This window comes from Taurulus bubalis, assembly GCF_910589615.1.
Source record: "Taurulus bubalis genome assembly, chromosome: 11".
NCBI classification, from domain to species: Eukaryota; Metazoa; Chordata; class Actinopteri; order Perciformes; family Cottidae; genus Taurulus; species Taurulus bubalis.
The window spans coordinates 28,175,461-28,201,708 of NC_136599.1; the positions used below are offsets into that span (position 1 = coordinate 28,175,461).

General features: G+C 43.3%; 1 protein-coding gene across 2 annotated transcripts; it reads right to left on the reverse strand.

The window, feature by feature from the left end:
• Window positions 1-734: 734 nt before the first annotated feature.
• Window positions 735-19,183, reverse strand: LOC306743454 (protein YIPF7-like). 2 transcript variants are annotated; one of them, XM_079225964.1, is made up of 6 exons: window positions 19,077-19,183; window positions 17,947-18,069; window positions 16,728-16,873; window positions 16,402-16,547; window positions 8,322-8,503; window positions 735-1,177 (listed from the first exon to the last, which is right to left on the reverse strand). In XM_079225964.1, the coding sequence occupies exons 2-6, from the start codon at window positions 18,066-18,068 to the stop codon at window positions 1,015-1,017; spliced, it is 759 nt and encodes a 252-aa protein (XP_079082090.1). In that variant the 5' UTR covers window position 18,069; window positions 19,077-19,183; the 3' UTR covers window positions 735-1,014. The 2 variants fall into 2 exon arrangements, with proteins under 2 accessions (XP_079082090.1, XP_079082091.1); XM_079225965.1 differs by having other exon boundaries at window positions 17,947-18,083; window positions 19,077-19,121.
• Between the last annotated feature and the right edge of the window lie 7,065 nt (window positions 19,184-26,248).

Genomic DNA, 26,248 nt, shown 5'->3' on the forward strand with positions numbered 1-26,248 from the left:
GCGTTTCATCCGCCAATGAGAAGCTGTCCTTGCCGTAACGACCGTGAAATGTTTGTTCGCTGCCATAAACTCACATTTGGCCAGCACCCCGAGAGGCACTTAACTTAAGTGGTTATTGACAGGGGATTACGGTCTCCCACACACATTTAGCGCGTCAACACGGTATATTTCTTATTTAAATTATTTGTTGCATAATGTTTTTTGATAATATATATTATTATTTATTTTTTTCATCTCAAAATTTGAAGAGGGGCGGCGCCCTAGCGCCCTCTATTGACGCACCGCCACTGCTTCTAGTGCATGTTAGTGCATGTGAGCGTGACCCACCAGTTAGCTCACCGCTGTGCACGGTGGTCACAGCTGATAACATTGTTCTGATCGACTGAGGTGCTATGATTCAAAATGCAGCCTGGATCCAAACTGTGAGGGAAGGATTAAGGATAGCTGACACCTTGAAATGTCAGGTATACTTATTACATGTATATATATGTATTTATCAAAATCTTTGAAGACAGAATGAATACCATGAAAGGCATTAGGGTCTTGTTTCAGATCACAAGACAACTATCTGCTATGTAAGTATTAAATAAAGCTGCACTAAATAAAACAACACAATGAAACCATTCCGCCTGGAGCTGAAGCTCCATCTCAAATTTGTTATACCTGACACCAATTTGAAAATGATCAAAAATCCTCAAAGCTCAGTAAATGATAATGCTCCAAAGAGATGAAAATGCAATGGCTTATTTATTGTCCAGAGTGTAGAGTTTTCTTTGTAACAGTACTCAAGAGGTGTCATGGCGATTTCACCAGCCTGCCACACGCTGTAATGCAATGAGACATATGGGAAAAGAGCTTAGCTCCAAGTTCCTAAATTCCCTTTCATTGAGTGCTTTCCCTAAGCACACAAATAGACCGGGATAAACAACATTTCCTCATTTTAAATGTATTGCTAGAAATAAAAAAGGTTGCTTGAATCATGAAGATTTTCTTCCGGGTTTAATCTGGTGATTATTAGAACACAGTGACTAATGCAAAGAGCCCATAGAGCAGGGCACATGGGTAAGCCACCAGCAGCTGTTGGCCCTCCATAGCCAGAGTGGAGATGAAGATCTTGGAGGCAGAGAGACTACACCAACAAATTCCTAACAAGGCCAGAACTGTACCCAGGATGCCTCTGTGAAAACAAAGGGGGATTTGAAGCATGAAAGTCAACCTGAGCTCAACTCTGCATGAGTCCTGCATGTTAGTGACATCTGACCGTCTCTCTGTCAGTCCGAATTAAAACTGACATTAACATGCTCATTCTCTGTAGTGACGATGCTGGCGCTAATGACAAAGTGAAATGGTGTCACCAGCTGAAAGCATTAAAGTGGGAGCAGTTAGGTTGTGATTACAGAGGTAAAAGTCACTAACATGCACACTATTTAATATGAAAACGTTCATGTAAACAACAAATTCCATTTTGATATTCCAAATGAAAAATTATTCCATATGGAGCATTTTCAGAAGGCAAGGCAAGGCAAGGCAAGTTTATTTGTATAGCACATTTCAACAACAAGGCGATTTAAAGTGCTTCACATAAAACCATTAAAAGCATCAAAACATAATGCAGATTTAAAAACAGTTAAGAAAACATTAAAACAGTCAAAAAGCAAAATAAAAAATAAAAGTTGAATAAAAGTTGCAGTGCAGTTTAAGAAATAAAATGCAGTAGTGAGATGCAGTAATTGAATCTGGTTAATTAAAGGCAGCAGCAAACAGAAAAGTCTTCAATGTGGACTTAAAGGAGCTGAGGGTCTCAGCAGACCTGCAGCTCTCAGGACCTTGTTCCAGATATGTGGAGCAGAAAAGCTGAACGCTGCTTCTCCATGTTTAGTTCTGACTCTTAGAACAGAAAGTAGACCCGTCCCAGACGACCTGAGGGGCCGGGATGGTTCATAAGGTAGCAGCAGATCACAAACATACTTAGGCCCTAAACCATTCAGTGCTTTATAAACCAGCAGCAGGATTTTAAAGTCAATTCTTTGTTTGACAGGGAGCCAGTGCAAAGACCTCAGAACTGGAGTGATGTGATCCACTTTCCTGGTCTTAGTGAGGACTCGAGCTGCAGCGTTCTGAATCAGCTGCAGCTTTCTGATTGACTTTTTACAGAGGCCTGTGAACACACCGTTACAGTAGTCAAGTCAACTGAAGATAAATGACCTGTGAACACACCGTTACAGTAGTCAAGTCAACTGAAGATAAATGACCTGTGAACACACCGTTACAGTAGTCAAGTCTAATGAAGATAAATGACCTGTGAACACACCGTTACAGTAGTCAAGTCTACTGAAGATAAATACATGGACAAGTTTCTCCAGATCCTGTTGAGACATAAGTCCTCTAACCCTTGATATATTCTTCAGGTGGTAGTAGGCTGATTTTGTAATTGTCTTGATATGGCTGTTCAGGTTGAGGTCTGAATCCATAACTACACCTAGATTTCTAGCTTGGTTTGAGGTTTTTAACATCAGTGATTGAAGCTGAGCGCTGACTTTCAATCGTTCATCCTTGGCACAAAGAACAATTACTTCTGTTTTATCTTGATTTAATTGAAGAAAATTCTGGCACATCCAGTTATTGATTTCTTCAATGCATTTAGCCAGCCCTTGTATGGGACTATAGTCCCCTGGTGATATAGTTATGTAGAGTTGTGTGTCATCTGCATAATTATGATAACACACTTTGTTGTTTTTCATAATCTGAGCCAGTGAAGCATGTAGATGTTGAACAGAAGAGGCCCCAGTATTAAACCTTGGGGAACACCACATGTCATCCTAGTCAGCTCTGATGTGTAATTAGCTACCACACAAAGTATTGTCGGTCCTTCAAGTAGGCTTCAGACCAGTTAAATGCTGCGCCAGAGAGTCCTACCCAGACTTTCAGTTTGTCTAGTAGTATGTCATGATCGACCGTGTCGAATGCAGCACTGAGATCCAGTAACACTAAGACTGAGGTTCTGCCACTGTCTGTGTTTAAGTGATGTCGTTGAAAACCTTAACAAGAGCAGTTTCAGTACTGTGGTGCTGACGAAAGCCGGACTGGAAGACATCAAAACAGTTATTTTCGTCCAAGAAGTTGTTCAGCTGTTGAAAAACCACTTTTTCCATTATTTTACTTAAGAATGGGAGGTTTGATATTGGTCTATAGTTTTTCAATCTTTCGGGGTCTAAACTAGCCTTCTTTAGAAGTGGTTTAATAACTGCAGTTTTTAGGGCTTGTGGGAAGACACCTGAGAGAAGGGATGTGTTTACAATTTGTAAAAGATCAGCGGTCATGCAGTGTGAAATATTTTTGAAAAAGTGTGTTGGTAGAATATCCAAGCAGCAGGAGGATATTTTCAGATGTTGTATAATGTCTTCTAGGCGTCTTTGGTTAATTGAGTGAAATTGTGTCATGATATTTGAATGGATGCTATTTAAAGATGGGGACAACACATATCCTGTGGTTGGTGTGGAGCCACCGACTGCTTGTCTAATTTTCTGAATTTTATCAGCAAAATAGGAGGCAAATTGATAACATGCCCAGGTGGATTGGAGCGTAGCCGTTACCGACACCGGAGGGTTTGTTACGGTAGCAAATAAGGCGCGTGTATTGTTTTTGTTTTTGGTTATGATGTCAGAGAAGAAGGACTGTCTTGCATTTCTAAGTTCCAAATTATAATTGTGAAGTCTCTCTTTATAGATATCACAGTGAACCTGGAGATTAGTTTTTCGCCCCCTGCGTTCAGCTTTCCGACACTCTCTTTTCTCTATTCTGACCAGTGTGGCATTTCTCCAAGGGGATATTTTCGTACCCGAGACAACCTTCACCTTAATGGGTGCAATGGCGTCAATACATTTTTTTACTTTAGAATTGAAGCCATCCACAAGCTCATTGACTGAGATGCAAGAGAGGGCTGGTGTGGAGCAGAACTTCTGAATAAATAGTTCACTGGCGTTTTCAGTGATGTAACGCTTTGATTGCACTCTCAAAGAAAACACAGAAATTATCAGAGAGTGCAACATCAGTCACAGCAACCTTGGAAATGTTCAGACCTTTGGTGATGATTAGGTCTAGAGTGTGCCCCTTCAACATTGAAGCATTCCAACTATTGTTCTTCAAATCTTTATTAGTTGGAATGCTTCAGCAATGAAGCATTCCAACTATTGTTCTTCGTATCTTTAATAAACGTATTATTCTATTTCTTCCATACGTATTTTGGACCTCGACTCCTCCTTCATATATTCAGCTACAGAAACCGTTCAGCTATTAAAATATTCAGCTACTTAAGGACACAATGGCTATATCTCTTCATATTGTTAACTATTTAACTTTTTGAATTATTAAGCTTTTTATGAAAATTTAAAATGAATGGAAAATTAATGAATCGAATGGAGAAAATCTTCAAATCAACTTCAAAAGCTTAGAGGTTCTGCATACGTTCAGCTATAGCACCATTTAAACTCAGCTATTATTGTATAATTTCAGATTTTTTTATATCTTTAATAGTTTTTTAACTGTCACCGTTTTCGTTTCATGCTTTTTTTCCGACCTTTTCTGCCTTTAACATGGGTGTGTATTGCGCAGCCATCTACTCCACAATATTAACTTTTTGAGCATAATTTATATATCAAAACGTTGGAAATCTTGTCTTACTTCGTAAACTTGTGTCGATTTGAATCCAACAGATTCAGACGTGTTTAAATCAAACTATATGTGAGAGGAGGTCCTCCTCCTTCCTCCATTCCCTCCCATGTTAAATCTCCCTGCTAAAATGTCTCCCACAGACAATTGTACCCGATTTCGAAATCGCAACTAGAGACACATTGTGTAACCCACAGACCCACAAACAACTTCCACGTGTTCGCGTGAGTCTTATCTCTCAGACAGTATGATTATTTGGGCGTCTTGCCTTTGAAGTTCTTGAAATATTAAGCTTTTTATGAAAAAAATTAATGCATTGAAGTCTATGGAGGTCATCTTCAAAGCAAAAACTCAGTCTGACACTCATGATACAGGTGCATCAAATTAGCTAATCAGTGCAGCTTCACACACTCAAACTGCTATATCATACAAAGAGAGGACACACACAGAGAGCAACTGCGTGCTCTTAGTGGAGAGGAAGAAAAGTGAATTTGATGCCAGACAGACACACACAGGCCGTTTCTCAATACCAAGTACACAGGTCTTGGCTTGTGAACTTCTGGAGTCTGGTCTTGGGAGTCTGGACTTGAAAGACCAGACTCTCAAGGACAGGAGAACGCAGAACAGCAGCTGACTTGATGACGTCACCACCTCAGCTGTTGTTGTCATGGTTACTCTGATTCTTCACTGTAAAGTATTTTTACATTCAAACAAAATATGACAACCCTGCTTTTTTGTACTGGTTTCACAGACAAATACATATCATTGTGTATATATATATATATATATATATATATATATATATATATATATATATATATATATATATATATATATTGTGTGTATATATATTAATGTGTTTATAAATATATATATTATATATATATACACACAGATACACATCTCATTGTATATATATTGTGTTTATAAATATGTATTTTATATAAATACTTATAGAGATACACATATAAATGTAGATATAATATGTTTATAAATGTGTTTTATATATACTTATATATTTATATAGATACATATATAATTGTATATATTATATGTTTATAAATATGTATTATATATATATACTTATATATATACATATAATTGCAAACAATTCGGTCAAAAGTACTAAGACACCGCTGTAGTTTAAAGTAAAAGTTAAATTAAAATCTTAAGTTATAAACCTTTACCTTTCCCTCAGTCAAACTGATTTAATGTGACTGTGAATAAATAATAATGATTGCTTGTTAAATCCTCAAAACAGAATTATATCTCATGTTTAATCGATATGGAGACATCGGAGCCAGCGGATCATTTCAAAAAGTCCAGCCGAGATCAGGCTGCTCTCGGCGGGCAGCAGAGCGCTGACGGCCCGGTGCTGCGGGGCTCACGGTCCCGCGAGCAGAACCTTGACCCGTCGGCGTATCTTTTTAAGTCGGCCGATTCTTGAGAAAGCGACCACAGATTTGATGCTTAAACAACTAACTTCTCGCCTGAAAACATCCTAAAATTAAACTTTGTGACTCAACAACGGTGGTATTCAGAGAATGTCAACTTTCAGTTATGAGTTTTCTCATCCGTCATTGTTCCCCGTTTGCTGGTCCGAAATGCATTCTGGGATATTGGCTCTCTCAAGTACGCTCAAGTCTGCTCTGATGCGTCCCCGGTAAAATGGGCGGATCAAGTCACATCCGGGCATTTTCACCGTTCTTGGCGAGAAGCGGACTTTTGAATTGGAACAGTACTTGGGCCGCGACTGATGACGTTTCACGAGTCCAGAGAACACGAGTCCAGAGAAGAACGCTGATTGAGAAACGGCCACACACACACACACACTGGGAAACTCCGTCTCGCAGGAGACGCTCTCGCCTGTGCGACGAAGTATCATGATAAGTGGACGGGCTTTACCCAGCATACAGTTTGCTTGTGTAATTTTATAAATGTGAAACCATGACTGAACATTTGTACCCTGTCACATAAGTAGCGCCCCCTGCACTCTCAGCTGTATTCTGTGAAAATTAAATGATTCTCTCTGTCAAGAGTGACATTGCACCATGGGTATGAGTGTATGACAAATTCATACCTGCATTCCCCTTGGTCCTAAGTCCCTCCGAGTTAGTTTCTTGACATGCTACCAACACTCCATATTTCTCTCTGCCCTCCCTCCCTCCCTCTGTCTGTCTCTCTTTCTCTCCCTCTCTTTCTATACCTCTCTGTTCTATACCCCTCTCTCTCCCTCTTTTGTCTTTCTTTCTTTCTCTCTCTTTTGTTACACTCTCTCCCTCTCTCTTTCTATACCTCTCTCGTTCAACTTATATATCTTCTTCTATTTCTTCCGTACATATTTTGAATCTCTTCTCCTTCATATATTCAGCTACAGAAACCGATCAGCTATTAAAATGTTGAGCTCCGTAAGGACACGATGGCAATGACCTTTTCATATTTGTGACTTGAATTATTCAGCTTTTTTTTTGAAAATTAAAATGAATGGGATCCAATGGAAGAAATCTGCTGCGAACGGCAGCGCGTGCACATGTTATTACGGTCGCGCGCACTCGTGTGTGTGCGTGCACGTGTGTGTGAACGTGAGCCTCAGTGGAGCTGTTGCTCCCACGTCTATTTAAACGCCAGAAAAATATCAAGGATATCAGTGCGATCATCTCCTCCTCTCCTCTCTGTTGAATGTACTATAATGGTGATTTGAGCATGTTTTTGCGGATGTAGAAAATCTTCAAATCCTCTTCAACTTCAAAAGCGTACAGGATCTGCATACATTCAGCTACAGACACTTTTTAAACGTTCAAATGTTGACAAAACCTTCAGCTATTATTCTATAATTTCATATTTTTATATTCAGCTATATTCCGCTAAATTCAGCTATATTCCGCTATTTTCAGCTATATTCAGCTATATTTTCAAATATTTAAGCTTTAAGCTTCAGCTTTTTGCATTCCAATGCATTTTCAGCAGGAAATGCAATTTCTAGTTGTTTTAATGTTTGTGTTTGACGTATTACAAATACGTTTAGAATCGTGTGATATGGATGTGTTCAGAACATTTCTGACCATATCCAAACATCTTAACTGTACTGGTCATACAGAAATGTTGTAATATGTCAAACACAACGTACTGGTACAGTTAAGATGTTTGGATGTGGTCAGAAATGTTCTGAATACATCCATATCAGTCAGTATTTTGAAAACCAGATGTTGTGTCCCGTGGCTATTTCCGGTGGGTTTGAATCTGTTTCACATCAGATTCTGTAGCTAATTTGACCACAGAGATCCGAGTGTCTGCTGATGATTGCAGTGGTTTACTGCACTAGATGGAGTTTATCACACACTTTGGGCTTCATTCCCAAACAACCTGACTCAGAGAAGACCGGAGCCTACGCGACAGAGGCTGTTACCGGTTTCACGCTGGCGGGCAAGCGGTCTTCAGACACATAATTGAGAATGCATATTAGTTCTGGGGGAACGTAATTTTTAGGAGACAGGGTTGACATTTTACAGCATCTTCGAGATACTGTAAGTGCCTTGCTCAACACAGTGCCCTTACAGCTAGATGTCCTGTTACCACCCACAACTTTGACGACCACCCTCCATGCGCAACACTTTTGAGTTTTAACATCCAACAAGTCACCAATATAAACTTACTGCAAAGAGTAGAAGACAGCGAATGTAGAGAGGGCCACCATGGGCAGGAGGCAGTAGCCCAGGACACTGGCCACACAGCCAAAAGACACTGCCAGAGAACTCATCAGATTCAGCAGAATGTACATCCCAATGCAGGCTGTAGCACTGATCCCATACACATAACCAAAGTGGGCTTTACCTGCCTGAATATATGAGAATAAAGAAATAAGCAGGCATTTGTTAAATCACACTACTGTACATATCATACAGCAGTGAATGCTGAGTAGTATTCCTAGTAATGGCATTATCTATGGGGTTAGTTCAGTCTCATAAATGACAAATGCGCACAGAACAATTCACAAATATATTCGATTTACAAATGCACACAGAACAATTTACAAATATATTCGATTTACAAATGTACACAGAAGGGTTTACAAATGCATTCCAATGATTTATATAAATGTTAAAAAAATCACAAATATATTTCTGCATTTGTTTGTGAAAAGCTTCACATATACGAGTGAGACTCCCCTGCCATGCTTGGAGTCGCAAATGCATTTTTTTATATGGACCTATTCGTAGCCAATCAGATGTCGCACTCATTTTCAACCAATCACATGAGTGCAGCTCCCCTGTTCCCTACCCACGAGGGCGGTGCCAGCGTACAGTTACGGAATTGGCGGAGGTGATCAGCCAGACAATGGCGTCTGGTACACACATCCAACATCTTAACTGTACCAGTACAGCCCAAAGTGCCCATCTTAAGATGTATGAATTAGGGCTACAACAACAAATTGATAAAAATTGATTATCAAAAGAGTTGGCAACGAATTTCATCATCGATTCGTTGTGTCGTGCGATTATTACGCCATTCAATAAGTCGCGAAGAAGAAGAAAAGGAGCAGAGCAACTGGCTTGCCAGCGTGTCTGAGATTGGAGTGAGACACGGAAAAAAGCTGAGGTTGTGGTCTTCGCAAAATGAAACATCTTTGATGTAGTGTCGAGTCTTGGCCAATCAGCGTTAAGATGTCGACAGCGTCTTCATTTCCCTCCAACTTGTTTTTAATGGAAGCTAGTCAGCTTGCTATCATGTTAGCTAACGTGTTTGGGTTGTGTATTGTCGTTAAAGTTCCGTTATGTTCCGTTACAGTTCAGTCTTGCTTGTAAAAAAACGTAACGTGATGAAACATGCCGTCACCCCCCGGTCTGGTTCAGTTCACGCTGTCACTCGTTAACGTTAAACCGGCGGATCTGGCTGCAGGTTTTTATTTTTATTTATTTTTTAACTTTTTTTAAGTAGAATGAAGCAAATCACATAGTTGGGCTTAGCCAACAGCGTGACGTCATGGTCATAAGAGGCCCAGATATTGATCAGATGATGTGAATGAAAGAGTTTAAGGAAGGTGGAGGTGAAAACAGACGTGAGAGGAGCAGTGCAGGTTCCCACTGTCCCACAGTAAAAAGGGCTCACATTTGGCAGATGTAAAGCATACATGTGTATGTTTTTTGTGTTAGTCCATTTTTATTTAATTTTTTTAATTAACAGCTCAGAGATGTTCAAGGAGCAACCTGTTTGGGCAGTTTCTGAAGATGTTTTGCACTGTCAGTTCTGTTTTTGAATAAAGGGTTGGAAATGAATGTTTTTTTGTTTTTTTAATCTGATTCATCGATTAATTGAAAAAATAGTCAACCGATTAATCGATTATTAAAATAATCGTTAGTTGCAGCCCTAGTTTGGATGTGTTCTGAAATGTTCTAACACATCTATATCAGTCAGTATTTTGAAAACCGGATGTTGTGTCAAATGGCTGTTTCCGTCCGTTTGAATATGTTTCATGTCAGTGGGTATATCCCAAGTCTCTAAATTGCATCCCTGTATCCCTCACTTGCGTCCTTTCCTTGCATCTTAGTCCCTCCCACCAGGGATCCATGGAGAGACGCAAGGAAACCATGCGAGGAGAGAAGACGCAAGGAAATATGTTTCAATAGTCATGGGACGTCCTTTCCTCTGAAGCGTCACGTGAAGCGACGTCGGTTTTTGATGACTGCGGCCGACTGACAGCGGATCACATCTGATCAGCTGTCAGCAACTTTTCTGACTTTAACATGGGTGTGTATGGCGCAGCTGAGAGTGAGTGATGTCACAGCTAGAGGGTACAGACCTTGAGGATTTCGCCAAAAAAGTATTTGCTTTTTGCCATCTCCTCCACAAGTCTTTGGGCATAATTTATATATCAAAACGTAGGAAATCTTGTCTTACTTTGTAAACTTGGGTCGATTTGAATCCAACAGATTCAGACGTGTTTAAATCAGACAATATGAGAGGTGGTCCTCCTCCTTACTGCGCCATGTTAAATCTCCCTCAAAAATGTTTCTCTGGGTCGATCGTACCTGATTTAGAAATTGCAACTAGAGACACATCGTGTAGCCTAGAGACCCACAAACAACATCGACGCGTTTGCAAGAGTCTCATCTCTCAGAAAATAGCCGCGTGCGAACGGCAGCGCGTGCACATGTTATTACGGTCGCGCGCACTCGCGTGTGTGCGTGCACGTGTGTGTGAACGTGAGCCTCAGTGGAGCTGTTGCTCCCACGTCTATTTAAACTCCAGAAAAATATCAAGGATATCAGTGCGATCGTCTCCTCCTCTCCTCTCTGTTGAATGTACTATAATGGTGATTTGAGCATGTTTTTGCGGATGTAGAAAATCTTCAAATCCTCTTCAACTTCAAAAGCGTACAGGATCTGCATACATTCAGCTACAGACACATTTTAAAGGTTCAAATGTTGACAAAACAGCTATTAGTCTATATTCATATTTTTTATATTCAGCTACTTTCAGAAAAATTCAGCTATATTTCTAGTTATTATTTTTAGTTGGAATACTTGAGCAGGCAAACTATTATCCACTTGTTTATTCAACTTATTATTATTATTATTATTAGTTGGAATGCTTCAGCAGTCCGTAGTCAAAGCGGAGGACACTATTGAAATGCGCATGTTTATTAGGGCCCGAGCACTGACGTAATCAGAGTCAAGGACCTATTGTTATTTAAATGTTTATTTGGGCAAGAGCACTGACGTAGTCAGAGTCGAGGACCTATTGAAATTCAAATTATTATTATTATTAGGGCCCGAGCACTGACGTAGTCAAAGTCGAGGACCTATTGTTATTCAAATGTTTGTTTATTATTATTATTATTATTCACCATTGCGCAGGGAAAAGAGGTGCTTGGGATAAACCTACATTCTTCAAAATGTGCACACCCATCCGACTCGGCGATTTGGGTTCGGCCAAAAGTCGGAAAGAAATAGCTGAATAGCGCCCCCTTTGGATGTAAAAGCTATCAATTTGTGCCACCTAAGACCGATTGACCTGAGATTTGGCACACATGTCCGGGTGGAACTGCTCTATAAAAAACAAATCGAGACCCTTAAGCTCCGCCTACTTAGATTTTCCGCCATTTTTAATTTGGTAAAAAACACATTCTTGTCATCTCCTCCTAAACTCTGGGTCCATTTCTTACGAAACCTTCTGTGGATAATCATTGGCTCAATTTGATCAAAGTATATCTTCCACTTTGTTGATATCTCATTGCGTTCAGAAGTTATTAACCAGTTAACCTCTTAGGGGCGTGGCTCAAAATGTCAATACACATAACTTCCAAATTACTTGGCCTATCTTCACAAACTTTGTAGCATATGTCAACATCGTGTCCCTTAACGTACCCAAATTGTTTCATAATATTCAAACACTAAAGGGCGCTGCAGTGAACCGCTCAATTTTGGCATTTTGGCCTTGTTTTCAGGCGTTGTATTCTGACGAACTCCTCCTAGAGATTAAACACGATTGATTTCACATTCGGGCAATATGATGTTGAGACCTTTGCAGGGATCGCAGAAGTTTGATCCTTCGCCATGACCAAATAAACCGATGTAACTCGACTCCACATAATAAGATCCTTTCCAGGTTTCACATGTTTGATCAGCCTCCAGGCCTGAAGACATGTGCAGTCTAATTTTTAATTAGTCATAGCGCCACCTAATGGCAACAGGAAGTAAATATTTCTATACTTTGGCTTGCTTCTCTTAGTCGGTCAATCAGATCAACTTCCAATTACTTCTAGACAAACAAGACTTTCATGACGTCAGCCCACAAAGCTTATGATGTTTCGTGAAACGCTGTTGCCGTGGCGACCCATCCTTCGCGGTCAACAACGAAGGTACTTTTGAGGGACTAGGCATGCTCGATACGTAACTAAACTTGGCACACACATTTAAAGGCAAAGATGGAGTTGCCTGATATGACTTGAATGACTCAAAATGGAACTTCGGCTCGATAGCGCCCCCTACAAATATTCAATTAAGCAGCCCCAGCGCTACGGTTGACCTACATGTATGAAACTTGCTAGGAATATGTAACACATGTAAACTGAAAAGAAAGTCTCTTGGGACCATGCTCTAAACCGCACAGGAAGTCAAATAGCGCCCTAAAAAACATGTTTTTTTTGATAACCTGTGAGTTGTGAAAGCCCACAGTTTTTGCCCCCTATCACCAGTTGACCAGTTGACCAGTTGATTCATTTTGCGATATACCTCACTTGAGTGACCCAGACTTTCATATATTTTTCTGTTTGTGGCCCTCGGTGAAATACGTTTGGACACCCTTGATATGTGTGTGTGTGTATGTATATATATATATATATATATATATATATATATATATATATATATATATATATGTATATATATATATATATATATATATATATATACCTCTCTCTAAATTAAAGCTGTGACTGGGCCCTCGCTCCAGCACGTCGGTGTAAGCCGAAGGGTCGCCGGCTCGCCCGTCCGAGAACGAGCCAGGCAGATGTTCGAGCCCGGGAGAGCCGGCGACCCGCAGGTGTCCCCGACGTTTTTCTGACGTTTTCATATATAAATTATGCCTCAAAAGTAAATATTGTAGAGTGGATGGCAAAATACAAATACAAATACAGGGGTTAGTACAAAGCTCCTCGTCACTCTAGCGATGACATCATCACTCTAACCTGCCCCATATACACCCATTGTAAACTCTGAAATGGTTTCCAAATTTTCCTAAACTTGAACAATAATTACATGAAAACTGTGCTAGCTATCAAAAAATGCCTAATTGGTCAAATAAACTCCAGACTTTTGTCAACGTTTTAAACTTCAAATCATTTCTCTATGTTAAATTATGGCGAGTCACTATAGGCACAAAGATGAGTGTTTTTTTGCTCTCTTCACACCGAAACCCAAGTTAAGTGAATGGGACCATTTCTCGCTTGAATTTAGCTGAAAATAGCTGAATATAGCTGAATATGAAAAAACATGAAATTATAGAATAATAGCTGAAGGTATTGTCAACATTTGAACGTTTAAAAGGTGTCTGTAGCTGAACGTATGCAGATCCTGTAAGCTTTTGAAGTTGAAGAGGATTTGAATATTTCCTCCATTGGATAACATTCCTTTTCATTTTCATAAAAAGCGTAATGATTCAAGTCAGAAATATGTTTGTCATACACATGGTGCAATGTCACTCTTGACAGAGAGTATCATTTAATTTTCACAGATTACAGCTGAGAGTGCAGGGGGCGCTAGTTATGTACAAATGTTCAGTCATGGTTTCACATTTATAAAATTACACCAGCGAACTGTAAAGTTCTGGGTAAAGCCCGCCCACTTATCATGACACTTCGTCGCACAGGAGAGAGCGTCTCCTGTGTGTGTGTGTGTGTGTGTGTGTGTGTGTGTGTGTGTGTGTGTGAGTTCCCTGAAAGGATACACTAGGGCTTCTTCAGGTGTTCTACAGCTCATATGACCTTGATATGAATACCAGCCCCTATCGTCTTTGATCTCTAAAGAATCAGCAACTCCTTGACTTTAAAATAAAACAAATATATTTATTATTTATTTTCTACATAAATATGATCAAAAGTCAAGAGTCAGAGTGCACGCAACCGTATTACCACGTGCACGTGCGCGGCCGTTCGCACGCGCACACGCGAACGTGCATGTGCGGCCGTTCACGAGCACTTAGACACACAGTCAGTGAGCTTAGTCTAACAAAGCTAACTTCATGCTAGCAATCAAATTCACTTTCTCCACCAAAAGTGAATGGAGGAAGGAGGGTGTCTCCCTCTCACATATCGTATCGATTTAAACACATCTGCATCTGTTGGATTTAAATCGACTCGATTTCCTACGTATTGATGTATAAATTATGCCCAAAGACTTAGTATTGTGGAGGAGATGGCAAAAAACAAATACTTTTTTGGAGAAATCCTCAAGGTCTGTCCACTCTAGCAGTGACATCACTCACTCTGAGCTGCGCCATACACACCCATGTTAAAGTCAGAAAAGTTGCTAAAAAAGCATAAAACGAAAACGGTGACAGTTAAAAAACTATCAAAGGTATCAGATATCTGAAATTGTAGAATAATAGCTGAAGGTTCTGTCAACATTTTAAAAGTTTAAATGGTGTCTTTAGCTGAACGTATGCAGAACCTGTAAGCTTTTGAAGTTAAAGAGGATTTGAGGATTTTCCCCATTCGAACCCATTCATTTTAAGTTAAAAATATGAAAAGATATAGCGTGCATGTCCTTAAGTAGCTGAATATTGTAATAGTTGAACGGTTTCTGTAGCTGAATATATGAAGAAGTTTTAGAGGTCCAAAATACATACGGAAGAAATAGCGGAATAAGTTGAATAATGATTTGAAGAACAATACTTGGAATGCTTCATTGCTGAAGCATTCCAACTAATAAAGAAGAGGATAACAATAGTTGGACTGCTGAAGCATTTCAACTAATAAAGAAGAGGATAACAATATTTGAACTAATAAGTTGAATAAAGAAGAGGATAACAATAGTTGGAATGCTTCAATGCTGAAGCATTCCAACTAATAAAGATTTGAAGATCAATAGTTGGAATGCTTCGTTGCTGAAGCATTCCAACTAATAAAGGTTATTGAGGGAAACAACACATCAAATATTTGAAGACAGTTGTTTGTGGTCCTTTTGTTGTTCAGACCTACTATGAACATATGTTAACCAGATGGTGAATAAGAAAACAGATCGGAACTTCAGCGATCAGTCCGCTCAGCTGCAGCGTCCAATCAAATAACAGATGAACAGTGAGGAGGCGTGTCCAGCGTTAAAACACTTCCCGGAAGCTCGCTCTCGGGGCTCCTCAATCATGACTCCTCCGATTTCCCTCCTCGCTCCTTGCTCCTCGATCCTCAGAGCAGAATAAGAGCTTTGGGGCGGCCATCAAGATGGCCGCGCAGAACCACTTCCGGTTCAATCGAGGAGCGAGGACAGAGGAGCAAGGAAACAACAATTTAGAGACTTGGGATGTACCCAGTGCCTGCTGCAGCTGATTTGACCACGGAGACCCGAGTGTCTGCTGAGTTGACTGCAGTGTTATACTGCACTGGAGTTTTGGGCCGACTCAAAGACCCGACCCAGGCTGTTACCGGCCTCACACCGGCGGGCAAGCGGTCTTCAGACGGGGGCTGGTCGCGCCAGGTCGCGGCCTTCTCCGGACCCGCCGCACCGGTGTGCCGCGGCGGTACCGGGTCCGATGCAAGCGGTCTGAAGACCGCTTGCTTCAGACCTGGTGCTGTCGCAGCCCCCCGGTGCAGCGCGACCGCGACAATAAGGGCGACATCTGATTGGCTACGGATAGGTCCATATTGAAAAAAATGCATTTGACTCCAAACACGGCAGGGGAGTCTCAAAAAAGCCACTCGTAAATGTGAAGCTTTTCACAAACAAATGGAGAAATATATTTGTGATTTTTTTTTATTTTTTTTTTTTACATTTATATAAATCATTGGAATGTATTTGTAAACCCTTCTGTGTACATTTGTAGATCGAATATATTTGTGAATTGTTCTGTGCACATTTGTTAATCCTTCTGTGTGCATTTGTGAATTGAATATATTTGTGAATTGTTCTGTGCGCATTTGTCATTTATGAGACTGAACTAACCCCATAGTATACTGGGTTAAGATAGGCTATGCCATCATTAAAGTAATAATAATAATAATAATAATAATAATAATAATACCATCATTAAAGTGACCCCCAGTCCAACACAGAAGAGGATGGGACCGGTCAGATCAGTCTCATTCATAATGCTGCCATCTGCAGGCTTAAAAGGGTTCAACACGGTCAGTGTCTTCTGCCAGATGTGATCAAAATTTATGCCGAGCTCTAGACAGGAACAGAAATTTTATTTTCAGTAATTTGTTGATTCCCCAGCTGTTTCCTGGGGTCACTGTATGATCTCTCTATGAAAGGACACTTGTTTGCTAGATCTCAACTAATACAACATAGGTAGTTGTCGTGATCCAAAGAAAACATAGATTGATTCAAATGCAGATTATTTTTTACCCTCAAGAAGGGTAGGTTCCTCTTCAGAATAATCTGTTCCTGGGTTTACAACAGTCCCACAAAGCATTGCAGGTTGGTAGAATTGTCCGGTGTACTGCTGCTCCATGAGGGGATCCAGAGCCCCCGACACAAAAGCCTGTGCTCCACTGAAAAATATTGCAAGAAAAAATATTGATATGACCCCTCCCTAAAAGAGTCTAAATGTAGAAATATTAGAATAATTCTGCACATACTTTCAAGGTGGCAAAATCTATCAGAAAAAAATACTTCCGAAGTTCTATGTGTCATCGATCAGTAATGTTCAAGTCATAAAGGATTTATTTCGTCTAAATGTTTTGCAGTAAAAGCCTTTCCAAAACCTGCCACATCTACTTTCACTTTCTCATTTCCCAATGTTGTGCCTCCTCTTTTCCTCGTCTCTTCACTCCGGCTTGTGACACTAAATTCCTAAAATACATCTCAAGGAACGACCATCAAGGTCGCTTGTCAGGGGAGCTCTAACGAGTAATACACAAGAAGAAGATGCGCAGCTGGGAAATGGGTTCACATGTTTTTCATTGTGAGTGATGTCATCCTCAGAAGAGTCTAGAGAATTCTGGAAATACGATACATGGTGTGGCGAAACTGTCACGGATTCCCTGTCATATTAAGTGTTTTCATCCTGTCTGTCAGTTCTAACCACTCTCCTGTCATTCCAGATCCTGCCACTCACACCTGATTACCCCTCATCACCGTCACCTGGCCCTCACGCCCATCTCACCTGCAGCCCGTTCCCTCATTAGCTCACTATTTAGGTCCCCTTACTTGCATGGGTCCTCTGCCAGATTGTCTTGTCCATTGTGCCAAAACCAGTGTATCGCTGTACTTTCTGCCTACCTGTTCTGACCCTGTTTTGCCGACCTTGGATTTTGCCTGCCCCTTATCGGATTTGTTCGCCTGTTTGTTTGATCTCCTGGTTTTGACCCTTGCCTGAATACACGACTAAAGAACATTGCCTGCCACCTGCCTCTGAGTTGTGCTTGTGAACTTGATTGTCCACTGTGCCTCACAGAAACAAAGTTTCTGTTTACATTCAGAGTTTCTGAAAAAAAAACTGTATGTATCCTTAAGGTCTACAAACATGTTGAATCTCGCAGTTCCTGTTGCTGTCTTGATATGTTACAGACACTAGTTCCACACAGTGGGAAAGAGGGCTATCCTGAAAAGTCTGAATACTTACGTGTCGTAATAAGCAGGGTTTGTGGAATCGTAGGTATCATAGTGTGCCGTGGTGTGACCCTGGTCATCTATATAATATCCTGTCTGGTAGAAGTCCTGCTCCAAGTGCTGAAGGTCCCCCATGCTAATCAGATAAAGCTAAGTCAAGACAAAATAACACACAATGCAACTGTTCATTAGAAACTAAAAAGTACAACTCCATTAAGAACAGAGATGCTTCATTAGTGCCTGGTCGATCATCTTCAAGTGAATCATGTTACATTACCTAAATAACATTTCAAAATCAGGCACATCTTGTCTCAAAGCGACGCAGACAAATTAGTTCACGCATTTGTTATTTCTAGACTAGACTAGTGCAAATCCTTATTATTAAGCTGCTCTAATAAGTCCCTTAAATATATCCAGTTGATCCATAATGATGCAGTTCGTGTACTAACAAAAACTAAGAAAAGAGATCACATTACTCTTATATTAACTGCTCTGCACTGGCTCCCTGTAAAATCAAGAATCACATTTAAAATCCTTCTTCTCACCTACAAAGCCTTAATTGGTGATGCACCATCTTATCTTAAGAGCTTATAGTACCAAATTACCCCGTTAGAGAGCTCATAGTACCATATTACCCACTAGAGAGCTCATAGTACCATATTACCCCACTAGAGAACTTATAGTACCATATTACCCCACTAGAGAGCTTATAGTACCATATTACCCACTAGAGAACTTATAGTACCATATTACCCACTAGAGAACTTATAGTACCATATTACCCACTAGAGAACTTATAGTACCATATTACCCACTAGAGAACTTATAGTACCATATTACCCACTAGAGAACTTATAGTACCATATTACCCCACTAGAGAGCTCATAGTACCATATTACCCCACTAGAGAACTTATAGTACCATATTACCCCACTAGAGAGCTCATAGTACCATATTATTCCACTAGAGAGCTCATAGTACCATATTATTCCACTAGAGAGCTAATAGTACCATATTACCCCACTAGAGAGCTTATAGTACCATATTATTCCACTAGAGAGCTTATAGTACCATATTACCCCACTAGTAGCACTGTACATATTTGTACATAATGAACAGCTTGTCTTTTGTCAATAAACTCACCTATTTGAGTCTACAGTCCAGCACTTCCTCCAAAGCCACTACACAGAGTAGTGTGGTGTTGTCAGGGCAGAGGACGAGCAAAGCTCAGTCTGTTCCGATGTTCTATTAATAGTTGCCTATATTTGGATTTGGTCTCGGGGATATGACAACTGCTCAGCGGGTCTCTGTTCTCTTATTACCAAATATAAGCTCAAACTAAACTAAACCACCGAAGGTTACTGTCTTTCCTTGGTGTTTTAAAACAACCTTCGTCAGAAAAGGACAGATACATTTCAAATATATACTTTCAGTGAATTGCCATAACAGGCTGTAGGCTTGCCTCCTGCTATAAGCCTGCCTCCTGCTATAGGCCTGCCTCCTGCTATAGGTCTGCTGAAGACCTAAATCCTGCTATAGACCTGCCTCCTGCTGTAGGTCTGCTATAGACCTGCCTCTTGCTATAGGCCTGCCTCCTGCTGTAGTTCTGCTATAGACCTGCCTCCTGCTATAGGTCTGCCTCCTGCTATAGGTCTGCAGCTTCCACTTTCAGTTCGGGGGGCAGGCACGGTCACCTCATTTAAGAGTAGACTTAAGACTTTCCTCTTTGATGGCGCTTATAGTTAGGGCTGTTTCAGGCTTATAGTTAGGGCTGGCTCAGGTTTGCCCTGGTCCAGCCCCTAGATATGCTGCTATAGGCCTAGACTGCTGGGGGACATCTTAGGATACACTGAGCTCCTCCTCTCCTTTTCTTCCTCTTTTTGCTCCTCCTCTCCTCCTCTTCACCTCTTCTTTCTCTCCTTCTGGATAAATGATTGTCTCTTCAATGCATATTACTAACTCTACTTTCTTTTTCCATGGATTCGTGGCTGCCTGGAACCAGGGGGAGGACCGGGGTCCTCCCCCTGGCCCTGCTGATGCAACCATGGCCCTGCTGATGCAACTGGCCTGGAGCCGTCCTGCCAGCTGCCATGGCCCTGCTTTCTCCTCCCACTGCCCCTGGGATGCCCCTCCTCTCTACCTCCTTCTGCTTAATGGATCGTGGCTATCTGGATCATGGACCATGCATACTACTCATTATATGAATCATTTCTGTCACATTCATTGAATGTGCTGTAACTCCGTTACGTTATTCATTCTGGCCACATGACATCTAATGCTTCTGTCCATCCGGGGAGAGGCATCCTCCTCTGTTGCTCTCCCTCAGGTTTCTTCCACTTTGTTCCCTGTGAAAGGGTTTTTACTATCTTTTTGGGGGAGTTTTTCCTGATCCGATGTGAGGTCCCGGGACAGGGATGTCATGTGTACAGATTGTAAAGCCCTCCGAGGCAAACTTGTATTTGTGATGTTGGGCTATACAAAATAAACTGAATTGAATTGAACTGTAGACCTAAATCCTGCTATAGAACTGCCTCCTGCTATAGGTCTGCTGTAGACCTAAATCCTGCTATAGACCTGCCTCCTGCTATAGGTCTGCTGTAGACCTAAATCTTGCTATAGGTCTGCCGTAGACCTAAATCCTGCTATAGACCTGCCTCCTGCTATAGGTCTGCCTCCTGCTATAGGTCTGCTGTAGACCTAAATCCTGCTATAGACCTGCCTCCTGCTATAGGTCTGCTGTAGACCTAAATCCTGTTATAGACCTGCCTCCTGCTGTAGGTCTGCTATAGACCTGCCTCCTGCTATAGGTCTGATATAGACCTGCCTCCTGCTATAGACCTGCCTCCTGCTGTAGACCTGCCTCCTGCTATAGGCCTGCCTCCTGCTGTAGTTCTGCTATAGACCTGCCTCCTGCTATAGGTCTGCTGTAGACCTAAATCCTGCTATAGACCTGCCTCCTGCTATAGGTCTGCTGTAGACCTAAATCCTGCTATAGACCTGCCTCCTGCTGTAGGTCTGCTATAGACCTGCCTCCTGCTATAGGCCTGCCTCCTGCTATAGACCTGCCTCCTGCTGTAGACCTGCCTCCTGCTATAGGTCTGCTATAGACCTAAATCCTGCTATAGACCTGCCTCCTGCTATAGGCCTGCCTCCTGCTATAGGTCTGCTGTAGACCTAAATCCTGCTATAGACCTGCCTCCTGCTGTAGGTCTGCTATAGACCTGCCTCCTGCTATAGACCTGCCTCCTGCTGTAGACCTGCCTCCTGTTGTGGTTCTGCTATAGACCTGCCTCCTGCTGTAGTTATGCTATAGACCTGCCTCCTGCTGTAGTTATGCTGTTGACCTGCCTCCTGCTATAGGTCTGCTATAGACCTGCCTCCTGCTATAGACCTGCCTTCTGCTGTAGACCTGCCTCCTGCTGTAGACCTGCCTCCTGCTGTAGTTCTGCTGTTGACCTGCCTCCTGCTATAGGTCTGCTATAGACCTGCCTCGTGCTATAGACCTGTCTTCTGCTGTAGACCTGCCTCCTGCTGTAGACCTGCCTCCTGCTATAGGTCTGCTATAGACCTGACTCCTGCTGTAGTTATGCTATAGACCTGCCTCCTGCTGTAGTTCTGCTGTAGATCTGCCTCCTGCTATAGGTCTGCTATAGACCTGCCTCCTGCTGTAGACCTGCCTCCTGCTATAGGCCTGCCTCCTGCTGTAGTTCTGCTATAGACCTGCCTCCTGCTATAGGTCTGCCTCCTGCTATAGGTCTGCTGTAGACCTAAATCCTGCTATAGACCTGCCTCCTGCTATAGGTCTGCTGTAGACCTAAATCCTGCTATAGACCTGCCTCCTGCTATAGGTCTGCTGTAGACCTAAATCCTGCTATAGGTCTGCTGTAGACCTAAATTCTGCTATAGGTCTGCTGTAGACCTAAATCCTGCTATAGACCTGCCTCCTGCTGTAGGTCTGCTATAGACCTGCCTCCTGCTGTAGTTATGCTATAGACCTGCCTCCTGCTATAGGTCTGCTATAGACCTGCCTCCTGCTATAGACCTGCCTTCTGCTGTAGACCTGCCTCCTGCTGTAGACCTGCCTCCTGCTGTAGTTCTACTGTTGACCTGCCTCCTGCTATAGGTCTGCTATAGACCTGCCTCGTGCTATAGACCTGTCTTCTGCTGTAGACCTGCCTCCTGCTGTAGACCTGCCTCCTGCTATAGGTCTGCTATAGACCTGCCTCCTGCTGTAGTTATGCTATAGACCTGCCTCCTGCTGTAGTTCTGCTGTAGACCTGCCTCCTGCTATAGGTCTGCTATAGACCTGCCTCCTGCTGTAGACCTGCCTCCTGCTATAGGTCTGCTATAGACCTGCCTCCTGCTATAGACCTGCCTCCTGCTGTAGACCTGCCTCCTGCTATAGACCTGCCTCCTGCTATAGGCCTGCCTCCTGCTGTAGTTCTGCTATAGACCTGCCTCCTGCTATAGGTCTGCCTCCTGCTATAGGTCTGCTGTAGACCTAAATCCTGTTATAGACCTGCCTCCTGCTATAGGTCTGCTGTAGACCTAAATCCTGCTATAGACCTGCCTCCTGCTGTAGGTCTGCTATAAACCTGCCTCCTTCTATAGGTCTGATATAGACCTGCCTCCTGCTATAGACCTGCCTCCTGCTGTAGACCTGCCTCCTGCTGTAGGTCTGCTATAGACCTGCCTCCTGCTATATACCTGCCTCCTGCTGTAGACCTACCTCCTGTTGTGGTTCTGCTATAGACCTGCCTCCTGCTGTAGTTATGCTATAGACCTGCCTCCTGCTGTAGTTATGCTATAGACCTGCCTCCTGCTGTAGTGCTGCTGTTGACCTGCCTCCTGCTATAGGTCTGCTATAGACCTGCCTCCTGCTATAGGTCTGCTATAGACCTGCCTCCTGCTATAAACCTGCCTTCTGCTGTAGACCTGCCTCCTGCTGTAGATCTGCCTCCTGCTATAGGTCTGCTATAGACCTGCCTCCTGCTGTAGTTCTGCTATAGACCTGCCTCCTGCTGTGGTTCTGCTATAGACCTGCCTCCTGCTGTAGTTATGCTATAGACCTGCCTCCTGCTATAGACCTGCCTTCTGCTATAGACCTGCCTCCTGCTGTAGACCTGCCTCCTGCTGTGGTTCTGCAATAGACTTGCCTTCTGCTGTAGTTATGCTACAGACCTGCCTCCTGCTGTAGTTCTGCTGTAGACCTGCCTCCTGCTATAGATCTGCTAGAGACCTGCCTCCTGCTATAGACCTGCCTCCTGCTGTAGACCTGCCTCCTGCTATAGGTCTGCTGTAGACCTAAATCCTGATATAGACCTGCCTCCTGCTATAGGTCTGCTGTAGACCTAAATCCTGCTATAGACCTGCCTCCTGCTATAGGTCTGCTGTAGACCTAAATCCTGCTATAGGTCTGCTGTAGACCTAAATCCTGCTATAGACCTGCCTCCTGCTGTAGGTCTGCTATAGACCTGCCTCCTTCCATAGGTCTGATATAGACCTGCCTCCTGCTGTAGACCTGCCTCCTGTTGTGGTTCTGCTATAGACCTGCCTCCTGCTGTAGTTATGCTATAGACCTGCCTCCTGCTGTAGTTATGCTATAGACCTGCCTCCTGCTATAGACCTGCCTTCTGCTATAGACCTGCCTCCTGCTGTAGACCTGCCTCCTGCTGTGGTTCTGCTATAGACCTGCCTTCTGCTGTAGTTATGCTATAGACCTGCCTCCTGCTATAGACCTGCCTCCTGCTATAGACCTGCCTTCTGCTATAGACCTAGACCTGCCTCCTGCTGTAGACCTGCCTCCTGCTATAGGTCTGCTATAGACCTGCCTCCTGCTGTAGTTATGCTATAGACCTGCCTCCTGCTGTAGTTCTGCTGTAGACCTGCCTCCTGCTATAGGTCTGCTATAGACCTGCCTCCTGCTGTAGACCTGCCTCCTGCTATAGGTCTGCTATAGACCTGCCTCCTGCTATAGACCTGCCTCCTGCTGTAGACCTGCCTCCTGCTATAGACCTGCCTCCTGCTATAGGCCTGCCTCCTGCTATAGGTCTGCCTCCTGCTATAGGTCTGCTGTAGACCTAAATCCTGCTATAGACCTGCCTCCTGCTATAGGTCTGCTGTAGACCTAAATCCTGCTATAGGTCTGCTGTAGACCTAAATCCTGCTATAGACCTGCCTCCTGCTGTAGGTCTGCTATAGACCTGCCTCCTTCTATAGGTCTGATATAGACCTGCCTCCTGCTATAGACCTGCCTCCTGCTGTAGACCTGCCTCCTGCTGTAGGTCTGCTATAGACCTGCCTCCTGCTATATACCTGCCTCCTGCTGTAGACCTACCTCCTGTTGTGGTTCTGCTATAGACCTGCCTCCTGCTGTAGTTATGCTATAGACCTGCCTCCTGCTGTAGTTATGCTATAGACCTGCCTCCTGCTGTAGTGCTGCTGTTGACCTGCCTCCTGCTATAGGTCTGCTATAGACCTGCCTCCTGCTATAGGTCTGCTATAGACCTGCCTCCTGCTATAGACCTGCCTTCTGCTGTAGACCTGCCTCCTGCTGTAGACCTGCCTCCTGCTATAGGTCTGCTATAGACCTGCCTCCTGCTGTAGTTCTGCTATAGACCTGCCTCCTGCTGTGGTTCTGCTATAGACCTGCCTCCTGCTGTAGTTATGCTATAGACCTGCCTCCTGCTGTAGTTCTGCTATAGACCTGCCTCCTGCTATAGACCTGCCTTCTGCTGTAGACCTGCCTCCTGCTGTAGACCTGCCTCCTGCTGTAGACCTGCCTCCTGCTATAGGTCTGCTATAGACCTGCCTCCTGCTGTAGTTCTGCTATAGACCTGCCTCCTGCTGTAGTTATGCTATAGACCTGCCTCCTGCTATAGACCTGCCTTCTGCTATAGACCTGCCTCCTGCTGTAGACCTGCCTCCTGCTGTGGTTCTGCAATAGACTTGCCTTCTGCTGTAGTTATGCTATAGACCTGCCTCCTGCTGTAGTTCTGCTGTAGACCTGCCTCCTGCTATAAATCTGCTATAGACCTGCCTCCTGCTATAGACCTGCCTCCTGCTGTAGACCTGCCTCCTGCTATAGGTCTGCTGTAGACCTAAATCCTGCTATAGACCTGCCTCCTGCTATAGGTCTGCTGTAGACCTAAATCCTGCTATACGTCTGCTGTAGACCTAAATCCTGCTATAGACCTGCCTCCTGCTGTAGGTCTGCTATAGACCTGCCTCCTTCCATAGGTCTGATATAGACCTGCCTCCTGCTGTAGACCTGCCTCCTGTTGTGGTTCTGCTATAGACCTGCATCCTGCTGTAGTTATGCTATAGACCTGCCTCCTGCTGTAGTTATGCTATAGACCTGCCTCCTGCTATAGACCTGCCTTCTGCTATAGACCTGCCTCCTGCTGTAGACCTGCCTCCTGCTGTGGTTCTGCTATAGACCTGCCTTCTGCTGTAGTTATGCTATAGACCTGCCTCCTGCTATAGACCTGCCTCCTGCTATAGACCTGCCTTCTGCTATAGACCTGCCTCCTGCTGTAGACCTGCCTCCTGCTGTGGTTCTGCTATAGACCTGCCTTCTGCTGTAGTTCTGCTGTAGACCTGCCTCCTGCTATAGATCTGCTATAGACCTGCCTCCTGCTATAGACCTGCCTCCTGCTGTAGACCTGGCTCCTGCTATAGGTCTGCTGTAGACCTAAATCCTGCTATAGGTCTGCTGTAGACCTAAATCCTGCTATAGACCTGCCTCCTGCTGTAGGTCTGCTATAGACCTGCCTCCTTCTATAGGTCTGATATAGACCTGCCTCCTGCTGTAGACCTGCCTCCTGCTGTAGGTCTGCTATAGACCTGCCTCCTGCTATAGACCTGCCTCCTGCTGTAGACCTGCCTCCTGTTGTGGTTCTGCTATAGACCTGCCTCCTGCTGTAGTTATGCTATAGACCTGCCTCCTGCTGTAGTTCTGCTATAGACCTGCCTCCTGCTATAGACCTGCCTTCTGCTGTAGACCTGCCTCCTGCTGTAGACCTGCCTCCTGCTATAGGTCTGCTATAGACCTGCCTCCTGCTGTGCTTCTGCTATAGACCTGCCTCCTGCTGTAGTTATGCTATAGACCTGCCTCCTGCTATAGACCTGCCTTCTGCTATAGACCTGCCTCCTGCTGTAGACCTGCCTCCTGCTGTGGTTCTGCTATAGACCTGCCTTCTGCTGTAGTTATGCTATAGACCTGCCTCCTGCTGTAGTTCTGCTGTAGACCTGCCTCCTGCTATAGATCTGCTATAGACCTGCCTCCTGCTATAGACCTGCCTCCTGCTGTAGAC

What these genes read in the sequence shown, in the direction of transcription:
- LOC306743454 (XM_079225964.1), bottom strand. Translation starts at nt 18,068, where the DNA reads ATGGGGGACCTTCAGCACTTGGAGCAGGACTTCTACCAGACAGGATAT. An exon ending in GGAACCTACCCTTCTTGAGG is followed by an intron (nt 16,548 to 16,727) that starts GTAAAAAATAAT and finishes GTTCCTGTCTAG; the next exon opens with AGCTCGGCATAAATTTTGAT. An exon ending in GCTGTCTTCTACTCTTTGCA is followed by an intron (nt 1,178 to 8,321) that starts GTAAGTTTATAT and finishes TTGTTTTCACAG; the next exon opens with AGGCATCCTGGGTACAGTTC.